The sequence below is a fragment of the Anomaloglossus baeobatrachus genome, chromosome 6 (assembly GCF_048569485.1).
Source record: "Anomaloglossus baeobatrachus isolate aAnoBae1 chromosome 6, aAnoBae1.hap1, whole genome shotgun sequence".
NCBI classification, from domain to species: Eukaryota; Metazoa; Chordata; class Amphibia; order Anura; family Aromobatidae; genus Anomaloglossus; species Anomaloglossus baeobatrachus.
In genome coordinates this window covers 342,354,577-342,373,074 of record NC_134358.1, presented here as the reverse complement: position 1 = coordinate 342,373,074, position 18,498 = coordinate 342,354,577, and the positions used below count along the sequence as shown (strand labels likewise).

At 45.9% G+C, this 18,498-nt stretch overlaps 1 protein-coding gene across 14 annotated transcripts in view; it reads right to left on the bottom strand.

Annotated features, from left to right (window-relative positions):
- Nucleotides 1-18,498, bottom strand: part of TRIO (trio Rho guanine nucleotide exchange factor) — a 3,493,742-nt gene that overhangs the window by 3,269,158 nt on the left and 206,086 nt on the right. For all 14 annotated transcript variants that reach the window (XR_012724343.1, XR_012724344.1, XR_012724345.1 and 11 more), the window contains exon 8: nucleotides 17,756-18,268. Coding sequence is in view for 11 of the 14 variants with exons in the window: in XM_075314973.1 (XP_075171088.1) it covers nucleotides 17,756-18,268 (513 nt within the window). In the remaining 3 variants the exon portion in view is untranslated. The remainder of the gene's footprint in view (nucleotides 1-17,755; nucleotides 18,269-18,498) is intronic.

Here is an 18,498-nt window from a genome sequence, read left to right as displayed (position 1 = left end):
CATTCAGAAGGTGAGCCCAGGTCAACGCAGGGGCACACACACAGCATTGTGAACTCACCTCACCTGAGCCCCAGTGTCCTAGACGGCTGCTGTGCTGGTAGCGTAGCTGCAGCTAATCGCGTCCTCCTGTCAGCTGATCTCCAGACCTGTTGAAACCGCGCGCTCCCACGGTCACAACAGGATCTGAAGAAGCGAGGGCGCATGCGCCGCCCTATCGTGCACACGGCTGCACGGTACTGCGGGCTTCAGAAACATGGCGCTGGAGATAAGCGCTATGCGCAGGCGCTAACTCCGACGTCATGTTACTGAAGAGGGAAATTTAAATACAACCAGAGAGAGGGAGGAACAGGCACCGGGGGGGTGGGGGGGAATACAAGTACATAACACGCCCGGACATTAGGAAAGAGGTGCACACGTCAATCAAAAATTTCACGAATTTTCTAACTTTATAAAGTTGGATTTCGCTGCCTAAACACCCGAGCTGCACCCTGATGGTATGTACACACTCTGCCTGATAGTGCCAGTACTGCACTGGCTGCACCTTATAGACGAAAAACCTAATGTTTGGTTCCCTTTAAGTATAAAGTCGGAGCTCGACCACGATCTTCTATGCGCTGGGCGCTGCCAAAAAGGAGGTGAGTAACGGTCGTTACACACAGCAAATCCAAGATGGCAGCGTCCAGGGCTTCAGTAAAACTAGAATTGAATAAAAACTAAATAGAAAGTGAGTTTAATTTTGTATTAAAAATACTTGATTTCATAATCACTATTAATATAAAAATAAAAAATGCGGCACCTTCCCTTTAAGGAATTTTTCTGCTTTTCTATCCAAGGGACCCCATATCCTAAAAGGGTAGAGAGAATTTCTTAAATGCCCTGGGAATAGCGACATCCAGTTTGGGAGGAGCCTTGTCCCAGAAGGAACAGGCCGCATCCTCAAAGGTGTCTGTTTGACAGTCGCCGGGATGGAACTTCTCATATCCGGCTTCTTCCATTCTCTAGAAATGAGAGACTAAAGGCCCTGTCACACACAGAGATAAAATCGGCTTAAGATCTGTGGTTGCACTGAAATTGTGGACAATCAGTGCCAGGTTTGTGGCTGTGTACAAATGGAACAATATGTCTATAATTTCAATGCAACTACAGATCTGCCAAAGATTTATCTGTGTGTGACAGGGCCTTTAGGCTAGTTTCACACATCCATTTTTTTGGCATCAGGCACAATCCAGTTTGTGCCTGATGCAATGGATCCGTCGCAGTTTGCGTACAAACTGATGCGACGAATATAGCAAAAAACGGATGAGAGAGATAGAGATAGATAAAGAGATAGAGAGAGAGAGACCATCATCACCGCACAAACACCGACACTACCGCCCCTATCATCACCGCACACGCACTACCGGCCCCATCATCACCACACACACACACACACACACACACAGGCACTACTGCCCCCATCACCGCACACACAGGCACTACCGCATCTATCATCACTGCACACACGCTGGCACTACCAAAGTGATGTCACCACTGACAGCGCAACTCACTTCAGTTGCTCTGTGGAGCTCACAGTGAGTGGCGGTGTTATATGACCGCTCCGGTCAGCTTCCGACGTAGCAGAGCTGAAAGCATCGTGGAACCTCATGTGGATTGTGCCAGACCTGGAGGGGTATGTGGAGGTTAATAAAGTGGTAAAAGAGGGTGTTTTTTTTGTCCTTTATTTCAAATAAAGGATTTTTCGGTGTTTGTGTTTATTTACTTTCACTATAGATTAATCATGGGGGGTGTCTCAGACGCCTGACATGGTTAACCTAGGACTTAGTGGCAGCTATGGGCTGCCATTAACTCCTTATTAGCCCGATTGCCACCGCAAAAGGGCAATTCGGGATGAGACGGGTAGAGTCCCGGGACTGTCGCAGCTAATGAATGCGGCAATTCCGGGCTGCTGCTGACTGATATTTTTAGGTTGGGGGGCTCCACATCCTGAGAATACCAGCATTCAGCTGTGTGGCTTTACCTTGGCTATATCAAAATTGGGGGGAACGCACACAGTTTTTTTTTAAATTTATTTATTTTACTGCAAGATGTAGACCCGCACACCGGCAGCTGTGATTGGTTGCAGTGAGACAGCTGTCACTCAGCGTGGGGGCTCGTTGACTGCAACCATTCATAGGCACCGGTGGGTGGGGGAAGCAGTGAAAACGAGATGGAATAATGAGCAGCCGGCTTTTTCAAATGCAGGAGAGGCCGCCGAAGCAGTGTGACAGCTGTGCAGCGCCGCGCCGTGATCGGTGAGTGTAAAGGAGGGAGGGAGAGAGAGAGAGACCAACAGAGAGAGACCGAGACATCGACAGAGAGAGAGAAAGAGACACTATTTACACAACGTCTGGGCATGCCCAGAAAAAAAAAAAAACGGATCTATCATTGGCTTCCGGTATATGCTGGATAACACCGAATCCGGCGCCCAAAGGCTTCCATTATACAACATGCCATATGGCGTCGGATTCAGTATGGTTCGTTTTTTCGCCGCAGCCAAAACATGCATCCTTTCCGGCCGCAAGACAATGATTTTTCGCCGGATCCGGCGGACGCCTCATGCAACGCAAGGCCATCCGGCACAATCTGGCGCTAATACAAGTCTATGGGGAATAAAACAGATCTGGTGCCAGATCAGTTTTCTCCGTTTTTTGCTGGATTGTGCCTGATGCCAAAAAAACTGGTGTGTGAAAGCAGCCTTAATCCTATCAATAACTGGAAAAGCACAGCGCTTTTTCCAGTCTAGTCCACTAAACATGCGGTCCTGCATCGTCTTCTCGACCCTTTCTTCCTGGATGCCCATAGCGGATAGCACTGACTTATCCAAGTTTCCTGTGTTCTCAACAGGGAAACATTAACGGCCGCCAGAGTCACTATCAGAGGAGGAGGTGGAAAACGAGTTAGAAGAGTCACATTCCCCATCAGATTTATCAGGCTCCTCAAAAACAGGGGGAAGCAAGAGCACCATTATTATGGCCACTACCCCTTTGAGACAAAGAGCTCAGGGATTTCTTAATTTCTACTCTGATCAGGGATTTTAGATCAGTTATAAACTCCGGGGTCTCCTCCGAGAGAGAGTCTGCAGTATGCAGTCTTGGCAAAGCTTTTTAGTCCATGTACTGGACAATTCTTTGTTGCAGAGTGCACATTCCCTGTGCCTGGTCTTAAAAATGCACTTTCTAGGTCTATCAGGAACCAGGCTAGGAGGAGGAATGACACCAGCCGATAACTCTCCTCTGGAGGGCTTCCGGGATCTACCAGATTTCAGGATACGCTGACTCGACTGGTCGTCACTCTTTCCAGAGCGTCGACCACTTGAGGTAGTCGTACGGCTGTCTCGACCTTTCTTTTTTGGTGAGACCGCCTGAGGCTGTGGTGACCGCACTAGCGACGGTGATGATTGCTGCTGCTCTTCATCCATTTTGCTGTGGGGAAGGCTGAATGATACCTAGCCTGCTCCCTGACAGCTTCCTGTTTAAGAAAAACCTCCGGAATCCTCTCAGCCCGCATCACTTCTGGGAAATGACGTCAATACGCGTTTGCAGGGATTCTCTTACCAGAGCAATCCCGTGCATGCACAGATGGCCTCCTCTACTCTGACAACCAGCACCATGACAACCAGCACAGCAGAGTCCTGCATACACTGAGGAGCTGATCATGTGACCCCCAGACTCCCCCCCTCCATGTGCAGTGTAGTGTCATGCTGATTAACCCTTACACTGCCAGCCCACCGGGAAAGCCGCCAATATTCAAGGCTGCAGTATAGTACGACGGAGATTAACCCTTATACCCCCAGCTGTATACAGCTACCTGTATACAGATCAGGAGGCTGTATACCCTTGGGGGGAGCTGTATAGCCATTGAGGGAAGGACAGCTGTATACCCTTGGGGGGGCAGAAGAGCTATAAACCCTTGGGGGGGGAGAGCTGTATACCCTTGGGGGGGGGGGGGAGAGCTGTATACCCTTGGGGGGGGGAGAGCTGTATACCCTTGAGGGGGAGGAGAGCTGTATACCCTTGGGGGGGAGAAGAGCTGTATACCCTTGGGGGGGAGGTGAGCTGTATACCCTTGGGGGGGAGGAGAGCTGTATACCCTTGGGGGGGAGGAGAGCTGTATACCCTTGGGGGGGAGGAGAGCTATATACCCTTGGGGGGGAGAGCTGTACACCCTTGGGGGGAGAGTTGTATACCCTTAGGAGGAGGCGAGCTCTATACCCTTGGGGGGGGGGGAAGAAAGCTGTATACCCTTGGGGGAGAGCTGTATACTTTTTGGGGGAAGGACAGCTGTATACCCCTGGGGAGGGGGGGAGGGCAGCTGTACACCTTTGGGAGGAGCTATATACCAGGCAGGTGAGCTATATACCCTTGGGGAGAGGAGAACTGGAATCCCTTGAGGGGGACAGTTGTATACCTTTGGGGAGAGCTATATACCAGGGAGGTGAGCTGTAAACCTTTAGGGGGGAAGGAGAGCTGTATACCATTGGGGGAAAGCTGTATACTCTTGGGGGTAGAGCTGTACACCCACAGCATCCTGCATACACTGAGGAGCTGATCATAATGGGCGTGCAGAGCGAGCGTTAGCTGGCTGGGAACAGCTAGTTTGACATAAAAGCGCTGACAGTGGCTACTGCCCCTGCACCGGCCGCGATAGTCAACGGGGGCACAGGCCTGCAGACCGCAAGAACCAGAGATGAGGCAGACGAAAAAATGGGGCACAGGTGAGAAGAATGGGGTTTTTTTGTGTTTATGTGAAGAACGGCACAAAAAGGGACCAGTATGGGACATAACTACAAGCAGAGGACCAGGAAAGGGCACATTACTACAAGAAGAGGGCTTGCACGGGCAGATTAATAAAAGGGGACAGTGATGGGACACATTACTACAGGATAGGCACATTACTATAGGATGGGAACAAGGTGGGCACATTACTATGGGATGTGGATAAGGCTGGGGACATTACTATAAAATTGGGACATTACTAAAGGATGGGGACATTACAAGGATGGGCACATTACTATAGGATAGGGACAAGGTGGGCACATTACTATAGGATGGGGATATTACTATAGGATGGGGACAAGGCTGTGGACATTACTATAGGATGAGGACAAGTGAGCACATTACCATAGGATGGTGACAAGGCTGGGGACATTACTATAGGATGGGGACATTACTATAGGATGGGGACATTACTATAGGATGGGCACATTACTATTGGATGCGGACAAGGTGAGCACCTTACTATTGGATGGAGACAAGGCTGGGCACATTACTATTGGATGGGGACATTAATACAGGGTGGGGACAAGGATGGGCACATTATTACAAGATGGGAACAAAGATGGGTACATTACTATAGGATGGGGACTAAGATGGGGCACAATACTACAACGGGACAAGAGTGGGCACATTACAACAAGATGGGGAACACTACTAAAAGATGTTGGCCAAAATTACTATATGGTGCTAATTGTAAGACTTTTAGCTACAAGAAAGGGATAAAATGTAAAAAAAAAAAAAAATTTAAAATAAAGGCATGACTTTGTTTTCCCATCAAATTTTTTTTTTATATATTATATATATATATATAAATATATATATATAAAATATATATATATATATATATATATATATATATATATATATATATTATATATATATATATTCATTCAAACAAAGAATGTGCACGTTTGTTATGATAAAAAAGTGAAAAAATGTTTAAAACCAGTGATCCAAAGTGTGAAAAAACAATATGGTACCAATATGGTCACTTTTTCCTGCAAAGAATGCGGCCCCTCCAAATTATTTTTTTTCCCTCTGTGCGGCCCCATACACCCAGCAGAGTTTGAGACCCCTGGTATATACGCTTATCCTTTCCCAGTTTTAGGAGTCAGAAATGTAGTGTTTTCAAAATTGATCCAAAACTGGAATCAGTGTCTTCTGTATGTCTGCTGCTGGCTGTATTGACATTACTCCTGGCCATTTTGGCAACGCCTTGGACGGCCTTCAGGCTCTTTCCCACTTTGAGTGTCATGAATAAAGATGAGCGAACCTTTGTAGGTTCGGTTCGCTGTCAGCTAACAAACCGAACCTCCACTGGTCTGAACTTGGCCCAAGGAGGTTCGGAATCCACCCACATACAGCCATCCATAAGCAGCTCACTTCCGGGGGAGGGTGGGCAGGCTTTTTCAAACTTATTTTTTTTTTGTCACACACTACATCAGATCACACGGTTACCCCAAGAGCAAGCTGCTCAAACACTGCAAGAGGCTCACACAGGGCTGAGCACAGCATTACTCCCGTGAGTGAAGTTCGCACAAAAAACATCTGAAGTCCACGCCTTGTTTTTTAAAGTTGGTGTTTGCAAACACCATCAGATATTTATTTTACTTGCTTTCACTATGAGGCTATGTTCATATTCTTGTGTTCTAAACTGAGCACTTATTTCGGGGTTTCCATGTAAATCATACAAAAATTCTATTCAGGTGATAGCCCGGACAGAGACATTCACTAGGATTCAGATTGAGATACTAAACGCTTTTTTATAATAGTTATTTTGTTGCCACGTTCTGAGCGCCGTAACTTTTTGATTTTTTTTTTGCGAACAGACCAATATGGGGCTACATTTTTACGTAATGAGTTGGAGATTATTTTGTACCATTTTGCAGTATTTAACATTTTTAAATCTCTTTTTACTCAGATTTTTCAGATGCAAAAATCACAAAAACCAGCAATTCACTTATTGTTTTTATGTTTGAGCTGTTACAAAGGCAGTATGATTATAGAGATTCCAGATTTAGATTGCTTTTTTATGGTTTGCTACATTTACACACTAAAAACATTTTACTAAGGGTACTGTCTTACTAAACGACGTACAAACGATTCCGACCACAATACGACGTGATCAGGATCGCTGGTACGTCTCTACAGGGTCGCTAGTGAGCTGTCAAACAGTCAGATCTTCCCAACTACCAGCGACTCTGCAACAATGCTGCGCTTAGTAACCAGGGTAAATATCGGGTAACTAAACAAAGAGCTTTGCAACACTAACGTCTCTGCAAGAGGAATGACACTACGTCTAGAACGCAGTGTTTCCTAGTTATGTGCAAATACCATTAGTAGTACATCTACTGATATCAGACAACTCATGAGTCATGGACGAAAGGCAAGTATGTGGGCTCCACTCCTATTCACTGGATAGCTTAGCTATAAAAGGAATAAAGATTGTGATAACTACTGTACCACATGCAAGCCGACATGTGTAAACATGAGGTCATCAACTCCCTTCTTTAAATTCCTCTAACTCCTCACGACATAGGTCGTATGTGTATGTCATATGTCATGTCAATGACTATAATGTGGGTTCGTACACTGAGCCTGCATCTTTCTCGTCACATTATGGCATTGTTCCTCCAGAAACTATTAATCTAGTAAATGCCACTGTCAATCACTAACAGCGGCATTTGATATAAGCCAGCAGGGGCGACTTTTGCAAAGCCCCCCATTGCTGTTTTATCAGCTAAAACCCCCCCGTCACGCAAGTATGTGATCTCACTCTCCACCCGCCCGCTCTGCTCCGATGTCAGGAGAGCGTGTGGTGTCGGGCGGTGTGATCATATACTCCCACCAGCAGTACAGGACGCAGCAAGAGACTGACAAGCTGGTGACAAGCAGCACTGCATGTGACAGAGAAGAGCATGTCACTGCTCTGCTCTGTCACCTGTCATGCTGCATGGGACCAAGTTACTGCACACTGTGACTTGTGCTGCATGGGACCAACTTTCTCCATTCTGTGACCTGCACAACAAGTCAGAGTGGAGCAAGGTGGTGACAGCCAGCACAGCATGTAACAATGTAACTGAGTATGTGTCTGTCTGTCTGTCTCTCTCTCTCTCCCCCTTCTCTCTCTCCCCCCTTCTCTCTGTCAGTACAGAAATCTCTATTGTGGAGGGGTGAGAGGGAGTAATGAAGATGGAGTCCCTAATGTGTGTGTATTTATTTCTAATAAAGTATTTTTTCTCTGTGTGGTGTCTTTTTTAACCCTTTATTGGAGATTCTTAATGGCAGAGTCAAACTTGGCCTGACATTAAGAATTTCGGGCTTTATACCAACTGGTAAAACATAGCTGGTATTAACCCCTTATTACCCAGTGTGCCACCTGGCACCAGGGCCACTGGAAAAGTTGGTATACAGCACCAGAAGATGGCGCTTCGATTAAAGCGCATTTTTTTGAGGCAGTTGTGGACTGCAATTTGCAGCGCGGGGGGGAAGAGGGGGTAAGGAGCCAGAAAGCTTAGGCCACCCTGCGCTGCAGATTCCAATCCCCAGCTGCCTAGTTTTACAAAATATGGGTGAAGCCAACGTCAATTTTTTTTTTTAATCATTTCATAAATTAAAAAAAAAAAAAAAAAAGGGCTTCCCTATATTTTTTGTTCCCAGCCGGGTACAAATAGGCAGCTGGGGATTGGGGGCACCCCGTACCTGCCTGCTGTACCTGGTTGGCATACAAAAAATATGGCTTTTTTTTTTAATTTTTAGGCAAAAAACTATTTAAAAAAAAAGAAAAAAAAGGTCTTCCCTGGATTTTCCATTGTCAGTGAACGTAACGCCAAGCAGTGGGGGTTAGCAGCCAGTAGCTGCTTGGGTTACCCTTAGCAGGGTTAGGGTTATATGTTTGGGGTTTTTTTTTTATTTTTTTAATGAATGGTTAAAAAAAAAAAAAAAAAAAAAAATCGACATGGGCGAAGAGCCAGAGCATTTTTCTGCTCACTCAGCCCTACTCCTGACCACACAGCCAGCATAACAAGTCATCAGATGACTCCAGTGTCGGACGATTACTTATTCTGTGTCACCGTCTCTCTGCATCCATCGCAGTGTGTGTGGGCTGTGAGGTCAGCGGAGTTCAGTCCGGCACTGGAGTCAGCTGATCTGAACTCAGCTTAAAAGGTACCGTCACACTAAGCGACGCTCCAGCGATCCCACCAGCAACCTGACCTGGCAGGGATCGCTGGAGCGTCGCTACACGGGTTGCTGGTGAGCTGTCAAACAGGCAGATCTCACCAGCAACCAGTGACCGGCCCCCAGCGACGCGTGGAAGCGATGCTGCGCTTGGTAACTAAGGTAAATATCGGGTAACCAACCCGATATTTAACTTGGTTACCAGCGCACACCGCTTAGCCATGGCTCCCTGCACTCCTAGCCAGAGTACACATCGGGTTAATTACCCGATGTGTAGTCTGGCTATGTGTGCAGGGAGCCGGCACTCGCAGCGTAAGAGCGGCGGACGCTGGTAACGAAGGTAAATATCGGATAACCAAGAAAAGGGCTTCTTCGTTACCCGATATTTACATTGGTTACCAGCCTCTGCAGAAGCCGGCTCCTGCTCACTGCACATTCAGTTGTTGCTCTCTCGCTGTCACACACAGCAATGTGTGCTTCACAGCAGGAGAGCAACAACTAAAAAATGGTCCAGGACATTCAGCAACAACCAACGACCTCACAGCAGGGGCCAGGTTGTTGCTGGATGTCACACACAGCAACATCGCTAGCAACATCGCTGTTACGTCACAAAAGTAGTGCCTCAGCAGCGATGTTGCTAGCGATATTGCTTAGTGAGACGTGGCCTTAACTCCAGCCCGCACATGCTGCGATGGATGCAGCCGGACACAGAACAAGTAATCGGCCGCCACTGGAGTCAGCTGATCTGAACTCAGCTGAACTCCTGACCACACAGCCCGCACACGGTCACATGTGATCGGCAGCAGGCAGTGACTACTGTTAACCTGTATCCATCGCAGCGTGTGCGGTCTGTGAGATCAGTAGTCAACTGACTCCAGTGGCGGACGATAAATTCTGTGTCAAGCTGCAGAAGGATCAAGTAAAAATGTAATTTTTGTGTACTCACCGTAAAATGTCTTTCTTGGAGCCTTTCATTGGGGGAGACAGACAGTAGTATGGTGTCTCCAGGTGAGGCGTGACACTAGATTGAAAAAGTGTTAGCTCCTCCCCCCATCATCATAAACCCTAGCTAGGCAGGAAACTAGCTCAGTTTGGTGTAAAAGCAGTAGGAGATCAACGAAAACACAAGGGTGGGAGCTGTGTCCCCCAATGAAAGGCTCCAAGACAGACATTTTACGGTGAGTACACAAAAATGTCATTTCCTTTCTCGCCTTTTCATTGGGGGACACAGACCGTGGGACGTCCCAAAGCAGTCCCTGGGTGGGAACTGAACTATTAACAGTGTATAACATTAGACTAAGAGCTGACTAACAACTGCAACTGCAGTGAACACATATCAACACTGTCAAGAAACCGAGCAGTGGCCACTTATAAATGGGCCACTGCCGACTGAAGGACTTGGCTTCCAAGAGCAGCATCCGCGGAGGCATGCGTATGCACTCTGTAGAATTTTGTAAACATGTGCACACTGGACCAGGTAGCGGCCTTGCAAAGTTGGGCCGCCGAAGCCTGATGGCGGATAGCCCAGGAAGCACCCACTGCTCGCGTAGAATGGGCCCGCACAGATTGAGGGGGAACAGAACCTCGTGCTTTGTATGCCTCACAGATGGCAGTCCTGATCCATCGAGAAATTGTGGATTTAGAAGCCTGGCTGCCCTTTTTGTGTCCTTCTGAGAGGACGAAGAGGGCATCGGACTTGCACAACGGCGCTGTTCTGGATATGTAGATCTGCAGAGCCCTAACAAGATCTAGAGTGTGAAGGGCTTTTTCAAAAGGAGTGGACCGGGGCCGGACAGAATGACTGTAACACAATGTCTTCGTTCAAGTGGAAAGAAGATATGACCTTCGGAAGAAAGGCGGGGGAAGGCCGAAGGACCACCTTATCATGATGGAATATCAGGTAAGGTGAGCAACAGGAAAGGGCCGCCAGTTCGGACACTCGTCTGATAGAGGTAATGGCGACTAAAAAGTCAACGTTTTAAGAGAGACGTTGAAGAGAGATTTCTCTTAAAGGTTCGAAAGGAGGAAGCTGAAGAGCTCCGAGAACCAGATTCAGATCCCAGGGATCTAAGGGGTGGCGATAAGGAGGGACCAAATGCGCTACCCCTTTTAGAAAGGTACGGACCTGAGGGCGAGAAGCCAGCTGCTTCTGGAAAAAAATTGACAAGGCAGAAACTTGACCTTTAAGGGTACGGAGGGCTAGTCCAGAGTCCAGACCGTCTTGCAGAAAGGCAAGCACATCAGGGATTGAAAAACCAAGGGGCGACCGGTGATGACGGTCACACCAGGAAAGATAGGTCTTCCAGGTCCTGTGATAGATACTGGCGGAGGAGGGCTTCCAAGCATTAAGTATGGTATGAACTACCTTAGAAGAAAGACCTGACTTAGCTAGAATCAAGGATTCAAGCGCCACACCGTCAAATGCAGCTGTGCTGTATTCTGGTGGAATATTGGACGTTGCGACAGAAGATCCGGGCGGTCGGGGAGACACCAGAGAGTGTCGCTGAGAAGTTGGAGAAGCACTGGGTACCAGGCTCTCCTGGGCCAGTCCGGGGCCACGAGGATCACGGGAATTCCCTCCACCTTGATTTTCTTGATTACTCTCGTAATGAGAGGAAACTGAGGGATGATGTAGGGCAGGCATAACTGCGACCACGGAAAGACTAGAGCGTCGGAGCAGAGTGCTATCGGGTCTCTCGACCAGGATATTAAGGGATGTACCTTGGCGTTCATCCGAGACGCCATGAGGTCCACATCTGGGAGTCCCCAACGAAGAGTGATCTGATGGAACACTTCGTCGTGAAGGGACCATTCCCCTGACGCTAGACCCTGTCTGCTGAGAAAGTCTGCGGCCCAGTTGTCTACTCCCGGAATATGGACAGCTGAAATAATGGGAATGTGCATCTCTGCCCAAAGAAGAATCCTGGATACTTCTTTCATCGCTGCCCTGCTGCGAGTTCCTCCCTGACGGTTGGTGTAAGCCACAGCCGTGGCATTGTCTGACTGGATGCGAACAGGGAGACCCAATAGAAAGAGCTGAAAGTTCTGAAGTGCCAAAAATATGGCTCAGATCTCTAAAACGATGTGAATGGAGCATTCGGAGGGAGACCAGCGTCTGTGAACAGTGTGGTGGAGAAACACCGCTCCCCAGCCTATGAGACTGGCATCTGTCGTGACTACTTGCCAGTGGACAGGACGGAAGGACTTCCCTTGAGATAGGGATGAGGCTTGAGTCCACCAGATGAGGGAGTGGAGCGCAGTCCGAGATAAGCGGACTGACCGGTCTAGAGAAGCTGGATTCTTGTCCCAGATGGATAAAAGATCCAGTTGTAGAGGGCGCAGATGGAATTGGGCAAAGGACATGGCTTCCATGACTGCCACCATCTTGCCTAACACTCTCATCCCATTCCGAAGGGATGTGTGACGGCGGGAGCGGAGGGATTGGGCGGCCCAGATGAGGGAAGACCTCTTGTCTTCTGGAAGAAAAACCCGGGACTGAGCCATGTCTATCAGCATACCTAAAAAGGTGATGCGCTGACGAGGAATGAGGGATGACTTGTTGAAGTTGATAAGCCACCCCTAGCCTTGACAGCGTGTCTAAGAATACCTGCACGCTTTCTGAGCAAACTTGAGGAGAGCTCCCCTTGACAAGTAGGTCGTCCAAATAGGGAACGACCAGAACGCCTCTGGGGTGCAAAATGGACATGACGGCCGCCATGACCTTTGTGAAGACCCCAGGCGCAGTGGCCAGTCCAAAGAGGAGGGCCCTGAATTGGTAATGACGGTGTCCTATGGCAAACGAAGGAACCGTTGATGGGATATACATATGGGAATGTGTAAATAAGCATCTTGAACATCTATGGAGGCTAGGAATTCTTCCGGTTCCATGGCGGCCAGTACTGCTCTCAATTACTCCATTCGGAAGGTCTGAGGTCGGAGGACGCCTGGGAAGATTTATCACCCTTGCGTTTACGCATGTCAGCAACAGAGTCCTACAACCCTATATAGGGATATGCCGCTGTTAGTATGAGTGAGGAGCCACTAGCAGTATTATAAAGTGATTGCTATACACAGCCGGTATATACCGATAGCAAAATGGCATATACTGTCAAACAGTCGGCACATACCTGCAGGCAGAGCCAGTATATACCGCTATTAGCTGATATACACTGCTAGCCAGCAGGTGCACACAGCTAGAGAGACCGCGATATACCGCTGAGCAGAGCGGTATATAGCGCTGCAGAAGTGCAGAGCCAAGGAGGCGATCTCACCAGAGTCTGCTCCCCACGTGGAAAATGGCGTCCAGTGTTCCTGGCAGCATGGAGGGGAGAGACTGCCCACGGAGACTGATTGGTCCCAGAACTGGGACTAAGCGTGACGGATAATCGGAAAGGAGCTGCTCCTGAGTGAGGGAGCGCCTTCCAGAGCAGTGAGAGGGGGCGTTGCTAGAATGCAGGCCGAAGCTGGGGGCTAAATTAATGATGCTCCCCGGGATTACGGACTGCATCGGCCCACCGGCGCCTTCCCAGCTGGCAGTTTGGATGAGGGGACAGATGACTCGTCGTCTCCCTACCTGCTCCTGGCTCCGTCTGAAGACACGTCGGTGATGGATGCAGGGATCTCAGGGACGCATCTTCGGCTCAAGGCTGAAGCAGGTCCTCTGCTCTGCTTAGCCCTCTGGAGCTACTACCTTTGTGTGAGGTGCTTCCAGGGAGCCTGGAGGGGTATGCAGACCCGACCACTTGGGCGCGAGGGAAGACTGACGGCTTGTGCATGCCAGGTTTCCTCTGCCCGTAAGCGGGGGGAACGAGGGTGGCATGCACCCTGGTATTGCCTTATTATCAAAAATAGGAACAAAATAAAAAATAAATAAAAATAAATAAAAAGTAATAAGCTGGTCTGGAGCTCAGGCCAGACATGTCAGCCTCCCTGCTGACACTATAAAAAAAACTGAGCTAGTTTCCTGCCTAGCTAGGGTATATGCTGTGGGAGGAGGAGCTAACACTTTCAATCTAGTGTCACGCCTCCCCTGGAGACACCATACTACCCACTGTGTGTCCCCCAATGAAAAGGCGAGAAAGGAATAACAATAGCGGTTGCATGCGTTGCACATTTAATCCACAGGATCAGGTCATATGCGGTTTGCGTTTTTTTGCCTACAGGCAAAACAACACTGATGTGACAGTAGCCTGCAAAATGCATGCCACACGGATGATACGGATGACACACAGACTAGGCAAGAGGAGAAAAAGCAATCTTATGACCCCATCATTTTTTTTTTCCCCAATTTTTTTTTTCACATGTTGCGCCGGCTAAGGCTGCTTTCATACATCTTTTTTTGCCATCAGGCACAATCCGCCAAAAATCGGATAAAGACAGATCCGTTTTTTTTCCGCATTTAAATTGTATTAGCGCCAGATTGTGCCCGATGCCCTTGTGTTGCATCCGTTGTACACGGATCCAGCGAAATTTATGTGTCCAGCTGCCGGAAAAAACGCCGCATGCAACGTTTTTTGGCAGCGGCAAAAAAAAAAAAAAAAAAACGGACAGCGCCGGATCCGGCGTCATGTACAATGAAAGCCTATGGGCGCTGGATCCGTCGTAAAGCGGCATACAATGGATTACAGCGACTGATTCCGTTCTTTTCTACTGAGTCCAAAAACTGAAGGAACAAATGGAAAAAACTGATGCAACTGATCCAATTTTTCGCCTGATCCATTGCATCAGTTTTTACACCGGATTGTGCCTCATGCCAAAAAACTGATGTGTGAAAGCAGCCTAATCATAATTTCTGTACGTACACACACACACACACACACACACACACACACACACACACTATGAACTATATGAGAAGAAGCAGAAGATAGCCACTTTCTTTCCCTGGTTGTGAAGCGCTGGGAGCTTCTGCTGTCTCTATTGTGATTGCTCTCAGTGCATCCACACTGGGAAGAGGCAGGGAGGAGCCTTTGGATGGAGAACTGAGTGGGTGTTTTAGATAGAGTCCTAAGAATTATGGGAGTTGTAGTAACTGAACCCAGTAAGGCAGGAGAGAGATTAACCCCATCAGAGCTGGAGCCAGAAATGAGGATGTGCTGCTAGAGCACGATAAAAGGTAATATTGCTGAAAATAACATAATATATGTGTGGAGAGGCACATATTAGCAAGATTTATGAGAAAAAGAAAAATCCATTTTGGTAATTGGACAACTTCTTTAAGGGTAGGTTAATTGTAACAGTGAGAGATAGAATATCCAAAATAAAATCAAGAAAATCACATTGTATAAATTATACAAATTTATTTGCTTTTTGCATTGTCCCATTGATGCAATTAAGAAGTCCTGTGCCCTTAGCAGAGAAACACCCCCAAAAAATAAATTTTCCCCCTCTATGCTTGACAGTGGGGACAGTGTTCTTTGGGTTATAGGCAGTATTTCTCTTCCTCCAAACACAGCGAGTTGAGTTAATGCCAAAGAGCTCAATTTTTGTCTCATCTGACCACAGCACCTTCTCCCAATCACTCTTCAAATCATCCAGGTGTACATTTGCAAACCTCAGACAGTGGGACTTTGAGGGCACTGCAGAATTTTAATCTATTACAGCGTAGTGTGTTACCACTGGTTTTCTTGGTGACAGTGGTTCCAGCTGCCTTGAGATCATTAACAAGTTCCCCTGTGTAGTTTTAGACTATCTTATTTTCCTCATGATCCTGGATACCCCACGAGGTGAGATTTTGCATGGTGCCCCTGGTCGATGTTGATTGACACGCATTTTGTATTTCTTCAATTTTCTTACTATTGCACCAACAGTTGTCTCCTTCTCACCCAGCATCTTTACTTATGGTTTTGTAGTCTATTCCAGCCTTGTGCAGGTTTATGATCTTGTCCCTAACATTTTTAGAAACTTGCCCATGTTGTAGAAGTTAGAGTCTGTGGACAGGAGTCTTTTATACAAGTGGGATTGCAAATTGGGATTCTGATCTGGCTTATATATCCTGAGTCATATTGCAAAGGATTGTCGAAAATCCACTTGTGACTTTTAGGATCGCTACTTCCAATAGGTGGCGCTGTGCTAGAGTTTGTCTCCTTTACTGGAGAGACAATTTTATACAAGTGATAATTTAAGACAGCCAGGACATTAAAAACGAGTCAAGATTATGGAAGTGTTAGATACAATGAAAATATTGATACTGATGGATCAATTAGAAGCAAAAGATAGCAAAGAGAAATGCACGTCTAGTTTTTTTAAAAAACGTAATTTAATGCAACGTTTCAAAGATACAGCCTGGTATAGCTGGGGAGAGCTAGATGGCTCGTTGGGGAGATTGAGGATAGAAAGGTAAAACAAGGAACCCTTATGTTATGGTTATTTCTATGTTAACTTATTGTTTTCGATGTAAAACTTGAAAACGCCAACATGTTTAGTGTTGCGACAGAAAAAAGATTTAAAATGGATGAGAATTGTTAAAAAGCTAACAGAATGTTTTCATTTCTGTAACTATTTTGTTGACAACTCATCAAATAAAATATGTTTAAAAAAAAAAATATATATATCAGTCAAGGCTGGGTCTTCCAGCACGGCAACGACCCAAAATATGCAGCCAAGGCAACAAAGGAGTAGCTCAAAAAGAAGCACATTAAAAGGTCACAGAGTGGCCTAGTCAGTCTCCAGACCTTAATTCCATAGAAAATGGATGAAGTTGAAGCTCCGAGGTGCTAAGCGACAGCCTCAAAATCTTATTGTTTTAGAGATGATCTGCAAAGAGAAGTGGAGCAAAATTCCTGCTGAAATGTGCGCAAACCTCATCAACAACTACGAAAAACAGCTGACTGCTGTGCTTGCAAACAAGGGTTTTGCCACCAAGTATAGTCTTTTTTGCCAGAGGGAGAAAATACTGATTTCGCTCTGTAAAATGTAAAAAAAAAATTATGTAATTTATACAATGTGATTTTCTGGATTTTATTTAGGATATTTTTTTCTCTCCCTGTTAAAATTAATCTACCCTTAAAATAATAGACTGTTCATGTCTTTGTCAGTGGGCAAACTTACAAAATCAGTATCAGTAATATCAAATATTTCCTTTACTGTACCCCAAGAAACGATCAGTAAAAATGTCAGCACAGGGTGGCAAAAATTAACTCTTACACAGCTCTATATCCAAAAAAATGAAAGTTTAACTGTTTAGTGAACAATGTAAGCAAAAATCCCAAAACACAATTGCACTTTTTCTGCAATTTCTAAGCACTAGGATACACCCCCCATTTCCAGTGCAATATATGAATGATTTAATTTACAGTACTAAAAGTAAAAAGTACAATTTTGTCAGCAAAAAACCAAGCCCTCATACAATTATGAGGGCACAAAAATAATCCTTGCCAAAATTCTGTTGTTGCAAACCCTTAAAAATGTATGAATATTAACCATGGGTGGGTGTGACCTCAACACCTATAACCAATAAGTAAGAAAAAGATCAGAAACCGATTTCCTTTCTAAGTTTTTATGTTTTGGGGATTTTACAAGTCAAGAGGTGATAAATAATACAGCACACTGCATGTTTCTAAAGCAGAACAAGGTATTAGGCATCCTAAAACTTCAATATTCATTGCTATAGATGTAGTCATACACCTATATACACTAGACTGCTGGTCACGTGATCAAAATAAAGCAAAGCCAGTTTTAAATGCAAAAAATAAAAACAAGATTATTTTATCTGGTTCCATATATTCTAAACAAAACTCTGATCTTATTCATTAATCACATACCTTATCAGCATCTTGCTCAAATAGTCTAAGCTGAAAACACTGGTCCAATTTTAGCTTTCGATGGTGCCAAACTTTATGTAGATGTTGCCTTGTAGAATGTAGTCTATCAAGCGTCGTTGATACTTTAGGTAAAAAATTCTGAAGGTCAGCATTGCCAGTGCTAGACGTTTTTTTGGGAAAACTTTCACTGTTTTGTATTTTTTCCATGAGTTTTTGGCCTTCTATATCGAGGTCTTCAATTGGGGCTTTAGTAACCCTTTTCTTTAATTGGCAATGCGAATCAATCATGTTTCGAGCCCCTTCTAGATCCTGAGGCAGTTCTTTATTACCAAGTATCTCTTGTAGTTCGTCAAGTCGCAAAAGCATATGAGAAGCTTTGCCAATGAAGTCTTCAAATGCCAACCGAATTTCTATCCATTCTTCATGATTATACTCCAAGCTACCATCAAATTCATATGTTAACTGAGATGGATCAACAACTTTGGTAAGCCCTTCTAAAGAAACCATATTAGTCTAAGGAAGGAAAAAAAAAGAAAATTAAAATCTGCCAAACAAAACTTTATGTTCACATATCAAAGAGCAGCATTTTCTAGTTTTACATAAGAACTGTTCAACTTTATTTTGCTTGTAAAAGGCCAAAACATCATGTACCACTATTCTACCTCTGTCAAGACTCCTGCATAAACAGAGCATGAAGAGGATGATGAGAGCAGGGTCTAAAGCCCACTTTACACGCTTCAATA